Source organism: Heliconius melpomene, chromosome 16 (assembly GCF_056956725.1).
Source record: "Heliconius melpomene rosina isolate 202511_hmr_F chromosome 16, ASM5695672v1, whole genome shotgun sequence".
In the NCBI taxonomy this organism is placed as follows: Eukaryota; Metazoa; Arthropoda; class Insecta; order Lepidoptera; family Nymphalidae; genus Heliconius; species Heliconius melpomene.
In genome coordinates this window covers 3167990-3180442 of record NC_140404.1, presented here as the reverse complement: position 1 = coordinate 3180442, position 12453 = coordinate 3167990, and the positions used below count along the sequence as shown (strand labels likewise).

General features: G+C 33.4%; 1 protein-coding gene across 3 annotated transcripts in view; it reads right to left on the bottom strand.

Moving 5' to 3' along the window:
• Window positions 1–10141: 10141 nt before the first annotated feature.
• LOC146530697 (amyloid-beta-like protein) overlaps window positions 10142–12453 on the bottom strand; it is a 116401-nt gene continuing 114089 nt past the window's right edge. For all 3 annotated transcript variants that reach the window (XM_085199127.1, XM_085199129.1, XM_085199128.1), the window contains exon 17: window positions 10142–12395. In XM_085199127.1, the coding sequence (XP_085055253.1) occupies window positions 12285–12395 (111 nt within the window). In that variant the 3' untranslated portion in view covers window positions 10142–12284. The remainder of the gene's footprint in view (window positions 12396–12453) is intronic.

Genomic DNA, 12453 nt, shown 5'->3' with positions numbered 1-12453 from the left:
ATTATGTCACTGTAATAGTGTTATTACAGTTACAGAATAATAATAATACGGTAATATATGTGAAATAGTTTTTACCCGAAATTAGACTAGGTATAAAAAAAATTGTTTCACGATATATCCCGCGTATAAACAGAGATAACCTAGTGTTAGGACACTCCCCCACTTTCTGCTGATTTTTTCGTGGCATTGCATGTTGAAGTTAGCTAGCAAAGAACTGATAATTAATAAATAATAATTCATTCTCCCGTATAGGGATCGAGCCCGCATTCGTCGTGTTATAGTCACACTCTTGTGCGCCTGGGTCACTACAGCCTAAAGACTAAAACTAAAAACTAACTATGACCTTAAAAAATATCCAATAAACTAAAAATTCACTTTCACTGTCTAACCTGGTCATATTATATTTTGCTATAAAGACCGGCGTTGAGATTTACTTATAATACATACTATTTCCCATTTTAATTGTTACGGAAGGGGCCGTGACATGATAGCCTTTTACATTTGATACAATACACTCGATCAAGGGGAGATCGACGGACGTTCGAAACTTAATAAGGGGGAAGCACTGAGTTCCCTTGCAATGGAACCCTAAAAATAGTAAATGACAGACAAGAAGTAAGGAACGAATAACATCTCTTACATAGACTTTTGACCCAGCCTTAGTTTCTATTTCGTTGGCTCGCGTACGACATTAGTTGAATTAATTGTTAGAACTTTCACTAATGTGCACTAAAGTCGTATGTACTACATGCATATGGAATTAGGTTTGAAAATATTAACATTTCTTTATAAAAATCGTTTTTTTAATACTATTTACAAAACTATATATTTAAATTAATGTGCCTAAACAATGATAGCTTGTTATTTTCCTTGAAATTTAAAAGATAATTGATGAAATACCAGCACCAAATGAACTTCTTATAACACGTACGAGTACCAAAAAGACCTTGCTTCGGTAGGATTTAGAGAAAGTCTTCGTTAAAGATTTTAAGCATACTTAATGTAGTATTGCATTGATAGACATAATTCGATTTCTAAACAATTTACAAGTATAAGTTATGGGTACGTTAGTTGAATAATTAATTTATTTTGATTTTCACACATTTCCCGTATTTTGTTAGGTAAGTTAGGGGCATAGTAGAAAAAAATGTGAAAATTCAAAATCCAAATATTCTTCATTCAATTAGGTCATTTAAGTTATTTCGAATCGTCAAGTTAATCAAACATGAAGCTACCACAGGCTCAGCAGTTCTGGTGAGTAGAATCGTCAAAAAACTACAAAACTACTCTTTAACAATATAATCTCCACATCTAATAAAATTGTAACTGATCGCTGTGTGTACGAAAAATGACAAAATCTCTTAGTGTAATTTTTGCCGGTATTGTTTGGCTTTTGTTTGCCTGTGCGTTTGTTCGTGCTAATCTCAAAAACGGCTTACGCTTACCTGATTTAAATGGAATTTTCACCATTGAATTTTAACAAACTTCCCTTAGCATTTAGTGTTTATTTCAATTGGTTTATAAACAAAAAACAAATAGCAATATAAAGTTTTTTGGTCAAGAAAATTACTACTAAAAAGGTTTTTTAATGTGTCAATTATATTGTCTTTAAAGTTGGTAAATCAATAATCGTGTAGTTCAAGCGGGCGAAGCGCAAGAGTATCGCTAGTTTAAAATAACAATCATCAGCTTCCGGAGTTAGCATCAACACCATATATCCTATACCTATCACCAACATATTTACCCATTTTGGTACTCAGAGTGCTAAATAAAAAGGTAGAAATGTGTTTTTTGAGTTTTGAGTTTGAACTTTCAACTTTAAACATGATTTCGAGTGAGTTTAAGTTTTAAGTCAAGCAAGTCGCGTGCATCAGTTACAAGTAGTACGTCACAAATGTGCCACGACGGAGTCAAATATAAATAATTAATAGAACCGAGTACGTATAGCCATGTATAAATACAAGATAATGTATTACTGGGTCACTAGCGTTTGTGTTTTACGTTTAGGGAGGCCGTTTAGGCGCAGCAGAACAGTCTGGCGACGGCTATGGGTTTGATTCCGACGAGGAAATAAATCCTTGTTCCGGTGAACAGAAAAAGTATGGCGTTCAGTTCTGCTAATTCTCGGAAATTGGTCACTGTGTAGGGAACTGACTGTCTTAACACTAACTTCTGTTGCTATTTGCATGTACAGCTTGAAAATGATTGATTGGTTGATTGATCTAATAATTGTTGTTAAAAATGTTATAGTGTTTTAGTATACTTTTTTACAAAATAATTAAAATACTCCTTGCACCAAACGTTACGTAATTTGGTCCAAAACGATTTTGAGCTAGATTTTAATAAACATGTCTAACTATATTTCTTATAGCAGAGCTAGGTTACACAGCAAACAGGGGCGGAGCCCTACAATCAATAATTCTCCAAATCTATATATGAACTAAAACCATTACCAATAACAACGGCACCGATCCCTGTACCTAACAAGTGATTCCACGCCATTCCCTCATCTTAGGCACAGGGGCACAGCCCTTTGTATTTATCACGAGGGTAACTTTTATTATCCACCAGTCCACTTGACCTGCCGCAGACCTTTGAAAAACCCCGCATCCTACTGAAGTTAACCTGGGGAGAGGGGCGAGGCAGGTCAGTACGTCTGGCTGCTATAACTATTGAACGATATGTGAATTAATGGTTTGCGAAGTAAACTGATTTTACAAGTCACACATTCGGTTATTACGGATGGCAATTAAGATTATTTGTTCTAAACGCCTCTATTGTTTTTGGGTTAACTTTTACTTAACTAAGGTTAAATTTGTTTCCGTGTTTGATTTCTTAGTACTTAGTGCTTAGAACTTTAAATTCAAATTTGATAGTAGTTGTGTAAAAAGTTTTTTTAGGGTTCTGTACCTCAAAAAGTAAAAACGGAAACCTTATACGGTTTGTTGTCTGTCTGTCGGTCTAACAGGTCAATTTAATCAACGCAATCAAGACGATGAAACGAAGAGACGAATTAATGCTGCATTTTGTATGAAATTCGACTACAATTCCGACTCGCACTTAACCGATTTTTTTAAAATAATTTTTACTATAAAAATGAAATAAGAAAGGGTATAAGTGGCGAACGATGATATGCGAATATTATAAACTGATAAAAATTCACTTTGTTAGCACGTTTCGTAGGAAAAGAACTAGCCACGTTTGTTTAAGTCGTTGGCGATAAGCCGTGACGTCACGTGTGCGACAGTACGGTATCGCGACTACGATAGAGATTGTTATTTATTATTTACAAGTTTTAACGAAAACATAGTAAATGCGAAACAGAAGGCCTTAGTGCCTCAGATTAAGAGTTCCCATTGATTTTGTAGGTGGTGTGGGGGTTGTGAGTTCTTTTCCCGTGTGCATAAATTTTAAGGTTATTATGGAAATGATTAAAGAAGGAAGCATATAGCAGGGTAGGGAAGAGGTTAGAGGACCTAGTGTTAAGATACTCCGTTTCACATTTCGCGCCGAATTAACGAGGCATTATGAGTTGAGTTGCAGAATAGAACGCCGCGCTTAGCCTCGACACCAGATAATATAAATTTAAATATTTTTTTCATTTCCTCGAGTGGGGATCGAACCCACGACCGATCGCGTTTACAGTCACACACTTACTTGTGGCCCTGAGCCACGAGTGACCTCAAAAACTAAAATAATAAATAAAATAAATAAAATTTATAAAATATTATTCAAATTTGCATAACTTACATTATGTTTATATCATTTGGCAGTCAGTATAACGTTTGTATATGCATCTATTGTTCTTGTGAAATTCAGGCCTGCCTTCTGACTGGTGCCCGCGGCGTCACCAGAGTAGAACTACTATATATGGAGATAATATACACATATCTATAGGATTAAAATTCGTAGATTTTTTTAGTTCTTAGAATTCTGAAGATAAGTCTTAAAATAAAGTCTAATTGGTGAGCTAGTATGCTAGCAAGGTAGGCGAGGAATATGTAGTCAAGACTTCTTCCACGTATTCCATCTGAATTTAAAATATGACGTGGTGAGTGGCGTAACTCAACGCCGAGCTCTAAACAGAGCGTAGAATATAAATACTTTATTGACCCATTTGGAATTTTCAATACGAATTGAACGAAATGCAAGACAATGAGCGTAAGGTATTCAATTAAAAATACTTCTGTCTATTATCGTGTAAATATTTACTTTTATTTGTACATGTAGGTACCTTATATCTTTGATGATAAAATAAACGGTATAATTGACAAAATATCAAATATGTAGACACCGATAGTAGTACCTACGTATGAATAGGTAACTTACGTATTAATTTAAGAAATAATCTTTACAGTGTTTCATAGTAAGCACGATATATTCGAGACAGCGTGCCTCGTGGTGGAACACAACGCCGCACTTTAAAATTGTCAACTTTGTTGTGTATCGCAGTGTATTACCCATATTTCGAATTAGTATTATGAAATTTGGCATGTGAGAACTTATAATACAAATAAAGTAAAAATCCGAAAGATAGAAATTTATATAGGTATAGGTAAAAATTATATACAAAATGAGAAATTAAATTTGTCAGCTTTTATAAATTATACTTAACGTTGACTAGTAGGTTAACGTCCAGTCCTGAAATTAGTACGAAATTCAAACACAAATTTAACAAATAATAATTTAATAAATTATAAACATATTATACAAATACTCTATTGCTTTGGCGACTGCCATATGCAGTCAGACCATTTAAATACACATCCATTTATTTACCCAGAGGTCGTGGTGGTGCAGCGGCACAAGGGTGTGACTGTAACGCGAAGGTTGTGGGTTCGATCCCCACTCGAGGAGGTGAAATATTTATTTACGTTTATATTTCCATTTCCTCGCTCTAGTGTCGAGTACGCAAAGCCTCCAGAATACGGCAGGAAATGGGGGAACGGAGTGTCTGAACACAAGGTTCCCTCTGCTAATTTATTGATTTATTTATTTATTTGTAAAATGAAAAGCATAAGTTCATGTAAGTACATTTTACCCATAACGACAGAATTCAGTGAAAATCGATTTCCAAGGATTTTTTTATAAGCGTTTAATCAAGCGTTACATAACGCAACACTTCTTATCGTCCATTTTATTGGTTCAAATTAAATGTATATAAATAATTATTATACTAATAATATATGAAATTATTATATTAATGAAAACGGTTTTCTTTATGGTCATTTGTTAACCGACGAAAAAATAGGAGGTTGTATATGCGACCCATATTTTTTTATGCTTCACTCTTATTGTGTATTTAGTATTTACTAAGTAATTCAATTTTGTTCATTCTTTTTACATATTTTTTTTTATTATAAAACACCTAAATGCTTAAAAGTTGTAGACACATACTTATTATTAGGAGAAACGATATGAAACTAAACAAAGTAACTTTTAGGCCATCGTAAATTAGATTAAAAATGGAGAAATGAAGTTTCAATGAGAAACGTCTTAACACTAGGTTCCCAGGTTCCCCCTACCTAACTGTACTATGAGCAGTTAAAAAAACTCAGTAACTTTTTTCCAAAGTCCTTGGAGTCTCAATATAACTATTAAGCACAAGCACCTATAGTTTAACTATTACGTAAAATTATATAAACCAATCTTATTACGTACGCTATCTACTTGAGGTAGATAATTCATATCACAATTTCCAATTTTGATATAACAATATTTAAGAAGTATATACCTATTATACTAATAAATATACTTATTTAGAAACGTATAAAAATTTTAATGCAGTGGAATTTGAACCTGTACCTAAGACTACTAAGTTATACGTTCTCGTAGTTTCGAGTAACACTTTAAAAATGTTCCCGTGAAACAAACTAAATATAGCTATCGTTGTATGCGGAAAGACAATTAAAAAAAATTGATTACGTTTCTTAAAATATTTTAAAAGTGCACATACGTAATTATTGCGCCAAATGAGCGATATAATTGTTATTAAAGTATAAAAAAATAAAATCAGCTTCCCTCTTTATCTTGCAAATAGCAGGGAAAGCAGAAGGAACCTAGTACATTAAGTAAGGAAAACAGTTTCTTCGAGGCATGTTGAATGGCGGTATTCAAGGCCGCGCGAAATTATTAATAAATAATAATTTATTCCTCTGAATGGGAATCGAACTCACAACCGTCGTGTTGCAGTCACACCCTTGTGCCACTGGACCAGGACGACCTCATAAAAGAATAACGCGAGCGAAACTAAAGTAAAATACATTACCGTTACCTAAATGATACAGTGTAACGTAGTACAGGTACAAACGTAACGGTGGAAAGAGATGACGATATAATACCTCTCTTTTTAATCTGCAATATATGTGTTTAAAGTATGTGGTTAAAGTGTGATTGTTAATGCGATTGGTTGTGGGTTCGATCCCCACTCGAGGAAATTAAATATTAATTTAAATTTATATTTTCTTTTCTTCGCACTGAGGTCAATGCTTCCAGAATTCGTCGAAGTGGGGAATGGAGTACCTTAACACTCTGCTGTGTGCGGGAAACAGCGTGAATCAGATTTTTTTTATTCATACGTATTTGAAACATATTTTTAAACCTTCGGACTTTCCTTGTTAGTTCATACAAGTGTGATACGAGTACATATTGTTTAATTGCAAAGTAATCTGTGAGTTGTTATCGCGTACAACTAACTGGCTATATTACTTTATAATGTTGTAATTAAGCTATTTCTTATCATTTTTTTGCATTTTATTTAATTATTTTATTAAATATGAATGTTGTAAATGATTTGAATCGATGAAATCATTTAAAATAATCGATATTTTTAAAATAATAATTTATATAAAAATAAATAACAATTTAGTATTTTTTGTTACCTTCTTACACACTTAAAATATATTTTTTTTGTATAATTTCAAATTACAAATATGAGAATTATAAGAATATCCTATTATCACAAGAACACAACTCAGAACAAATTATTTTTTGTCATATAAAAAATAACTTGTTCTAAGAATTCTTAAAAATCAAAATTAAATCAGCTTCACGCTGTATCACGCATATAGCAGGCTAGTAGAGTAACCTAGTGTTAATACATTTCGTTGCCCACATAAGCCATCGCAGCACAGCGGCACAAGGGCACCGACGACGACATATGGCGACGTTTATGGGTACGATCCCAACTCAAGGCAATGAATTTATCAATATATTCATTTCTTGAATCTGCTACCAAAACAAAAGCCCGGTGTTGAGTTCCGCTACTCAACACGCAAGGCCTATATAATTTTATATATTTTAAAAATGTCATCAGACGCGCTAGACCACCTCCATACAAAGTAGTGAGATATGATACAAAAACGGTTTCGTTTGCACTTGATATGATAAGAACGTAATCATTTTTATTACAAAATTATCAAACTCACAGTGTGTACAGTGTATCTACACTATAGCATGTGGAAACGCTGATTCATAGTGAACTCTCTTTATATTGGGTAAGATTTTTTGTTCTTTGTTATATCTAATGCAATATATTTAAACTTATTGACTTATTGAGGCCGTAGTGGCGCAGCGGAACAAGGGTGTGACTGTAACGCGACGGTTGTGGATTCGATTCCCACTCGAGGAAGTGAAATATTTATTTACATTTATATTCACCGCTCGTCAACACGCAATGCCTCCAGAATTGGGCGGAAAGTGGAGAAAACAAAACTAAATTTAACGTATTACAACAATTAAAATAAGAATCGACCACGATTTGTAGAAAGAACCTAATATTAATGGATCACTTCGTTAAAGCTCTTAAAACTTACATGGTGAGGCCAAACTACATTAATTAAGCGACACACAGCACTGATATCGGTCACTGTACGTACTAGGTACTATAGGTACTAGGTACCGTAGACACTGTACTTTTAATAAATTATTACGATTACAGTTCTTGAACGTCTATTTTTCGCTAAATTGATCGATATATAGGGATTACATTTAGCAGGACGCAGAGAGAGAATAATATTAAACCACTACGTTCCCTACTTTCTACCTAATTTAAAATGTTATAAATAGTCTTTTTTTATACATAGAGAGATTAATATTTTAGATACTTTTATATCAAAGAATATTTTTCATAACAATGAATAAAAACAATTAGGTAGATGATATGTGTTCATTTTGCGTGTAGCATAATTTGAAATGCAAATAAAAGGAATAATTATTATAATAATTATGATTTTAATAAACACTACGTACGTTATACAATCACAAATTAGAATACTATAACAATAGTAATATTTTGTAAGCAAAATTTTAAACGAAAAAGTACGCAATTACAAGTCATTAAAAAATGTAAGTGTCCTCACACTGTCATATGGACTTGTGTCTATCGCAAAGGAAACAAACATAGGAGAGGTATAACATTAAATTGTTCACAATTAACTAATGTGACGGGAGCGCGTCAGAGACCAGTCAGTTTTAAAAATATCAGATACGGTGCAAAAATACAATCTGTAGACGATTTTAATTCGAGTTTTCCAACAACGTTTAGTTGGAGTGAACTCGAAAATCCAGATAAAATTAAAAAGTGTTGACAATCGCTTTCCACAAAAACATTCCTTAATGGCTGTAAATTGGTGATAAATAAACAAAAACATTTATGCAGTTCTCGTCCAACGGTGACATCTAGTGGGAAAGTAATTTAACTTTTAGTTTCTGTTAGTTTTCTGTAGGACTTTAATACTATAATAGTAGTTCTGTAAGTGTTCAATAGATGTCTGTAGCAGCATTCACAAAGTAGAATGCATGTTGTTTAACTATTCGATACAAGATGGCGCTACAGTAGAAAAATAACTGCATATATAGATGTATGATACATATCATTTTATATGCAAATCATGGGAGTGGCCCTCCAGTACTTTGAATCGAAAAATAATATTTTATGGAACGAAAACGAAACGAAAAATATAACTAGTGCTACCTATCGCTCTGTTAATAAGGATTTGATATAATTGGACATAACATGTCGTTACAAAACACAATATTATGTTTTCTTATTTCAAATTAAACGAAGAAGAAAATAATCAATATAATTTAAGCATTTGGAAAAAATTGGGAAACGGAGTGACTTAGCACTAGGTTTCCTCTGCTTACACTGCTGTGTGCGCATACAAATTGAAGCAGATTTTTTAAATTTTTAATAACAAATTTTGTAGAACTTAGCTTTTCGTTTTTGTACAACCATACTTTGGGAAATAGAATACATATACCTATATGAAGATAATCCTACAGTGAAAATACTAAGGTTGAAAATGTTTAAGTGCCTGCGGTGCGAGATAGATGCCCTTTATATCAGGTAAGTAAAAAATTTAACGAAGTTTTATGAAATCATTCTAATACAATAGAATTACTATAGTATATATACTATACTATACTACTCTACTAATATAGTATTACATTCATAGAATAGAATTACATTACTTCAAATTATGTCCAAGAAATTTTAATTTAACTATAAAAAATGTCGCCTTTGTAAATCATCTAATAAATTAAGAATTATGTAAGAATATAATTCTCCTATGGCCTTATGGTACTTTATAGCATAAATCAGATTAGTCGACAAAGTCGTTTACACTATAATGTTTGCTTTCTTTATTTGTGATGCCTTGTTTTTAATGATAACTTATTTATAAACTAAACTATTTATTATAGAGTTTATGACATATACTTTGCTATATATTTTTTTGTTTTTAGTTTAACTGTGTATCTCACATAAAGGGTATACAGAGGAATCCTTTCCCTAGTGTTAAGACTGACACTTCCACTTTCGTTCCCCACTTTCAGCTGAATTCTTGAGGCTTGACCTCGGCACCAAAACGAAGAATTGAATAGAAATATTTCATGAAAATTACTTCAGGATAATTAATTATTTAATCGTTGATATTTTACAAATGTATATAAAATACCTTTGTACTCGTATTATATATTATATTTGTGTTCGTTACAAATATTTTAAAGTTAAATACCTGAATATTTAAGTTTATCATTATTATTTTACATTACATTTATTTAAATAAATTTAATTTATTATTTGGGATAATCTTGAAAGAGCGACAGGATGTGGCAACACCGCCATTAACAACACCAATTTTTAAATTCCTATTTATTGATTCAATTTGAACTTCGAACTCACAATAAAATGTAGCATAGGAAACACAAAAGATTTCAAACCATTTATTTATTATATTCTCAAAATACGTGAAATAGTGATCTGAAATTACATAAAACAGGATTAATCTACTAACATCGAATATTGTTTACATCGAAATATTAAACATCGAATGGATACAGAATTATAATAACCGACGAGAGACAGCTTGATTTTGAGCAAAAAGTTTTGTTAAAAAAATAAGTGGTCGGCTCGTTACTTAGTTATTATTAAAAATACAGCGGTTACTTGATGCAGGATTAGACTTACGTTATACAGTGAGTAAACTTATGTAAATGCCGTACAAGCCACGGGCGGGCGCCCTCTAGAGCTTCGCCCACTCCGGCGCATGTGGCACACGCAGCGCCATCTAGCGCCGAGCGGACGGGGCTCAACGCCGTGACGCATCTGATATGACTTTCTTAAATTAGCAACGTCACATCGCCCGTCAACGAATAGAATTAGTGTATATAAATTAGCTTATATAACAAATAAGCTTAAATGTATATAATACTGAGGCAGAATTACATCTTAACTACGGCGTATCGTTAGGTGTGGTACGTGGGAGTAGACACGAGCGCAAGCCCTTACATTAAACGGACGAATGCGATATATAATTATATTTTGCTTTATATCTATTTATCTGACGCTAAAACATCTATATAATGTATTACTTTTGTACATCTACTTATTATAATAACCGTACATACACCCACTAAGCTTAACTGTATCGGCGTTGCCGCGTACCCAATGTGCGCCACAACCGTTATCCTGCACCCATATGACTAGATATTACGAAGAACTTCTTCTTCTTCTTCTTCTTCATGTCAGAACTTCCTTCGAGAGCGTTGATTGTTTTCCTCGCACACTTTGAGTACACAGTTCTTTCCTATCGGGAACTATGAGTATTGTCCCGCGGGTAAACGAAGAAAGATAAAAGGGGGGTAAAGAGATAGAGATATATGTATATCCGAGATACTTTCACCCGATCGAGTTCTCGTGTAAAAGGCAATCTCAGATTATAAAAGGTTCCTTTGACTAGAAGAAGACTACAAAGGCTAAGCGTTCACCCGCGCCGGCTTTGCCGCCCGTCCCTTTGCTAAGTACACATAATTATTAAAATATATTTTCGCATTTTATTACATAAAATTCACGTTATGTTCTACCTACATTAGAAAAAGAAAGCGGGCTTTAAGAGTAAGTAAATTTAGGTTCAAATTTGTACGCGGAGTCTATATACACAGCGTACCATGGACGTTTGTTCCACTGGCTCGAGTGACAACTTACAGCGTTCAACTCCGTGAGTTGATAAATAAGATATTACCGTTCTAAAGTGAGATCAATGACGAAATATCATATAGATAAGCGCAAAGTTAACTTATAATTACTAATTAAAGTGAGAGGTCGTCGCTGCAGTTGTCACTCGAGGTGCGGTCTCGAAAACTTAATTAAACAACTCGACTACAGTGACACTTATGATTTCTAGGACACTAGACGAACTTAGACCTAAATCTTAAAAACAAATAAATATTTTGGTGCAAACATAAAAAAATAACATATAAAAAAAAACAATATAAATTCTAATATCAATTATGTTTACTTTGACTGGTTGCGTGACCGCAATATACACATACGTTGACTAATCGTAGAAGCTTTATAATTAAAATGAACTCTGTCTCCGCCACCAGGCTCGCTTTACGTACAGTATAGAGTTAGTAAATCATCACACACATTCATTCCATAAAGAATTAATTATTCAAGGAAATAGACATAAGGAGGGGGGGTACCATCGACTCAAACTAGGGGTATCTAGCACACACCACAAATAAAGAGCGAAACGTTTCCATCCCTTGTTTCCGATTATAAAATCTAATTTTAGTGAACCGTTGGCGTTGTTACTTTAAAATGGACGACTTTTATAATATTGTGCTTTTAATTGTTAAGTTGGTGTAGCTCGAAACCTCAGGGGATAGGATAAGCTGAACGATCGTTGAGACATTTCTAAGTACTTGTCGTTGCCTACGTTTCCGGAAGTAAGAAAGAGCCAGCAAAGCAAGTCTGGTGGGTGAATGTAGCCATTAATTTACTCCTTGACTTCAAAGTATTTGTAGGTAGGGTTCTCGTAGCCGTTGATTTGCATGTTGGCCACGTGTCGCTCTTCAGGAGTGGGAGCGACAGCGCCTGTTTGCTCCACCTGGAATATATATTTTTAATAATTTACTATATATAATATATTATATTACAAAAACAAA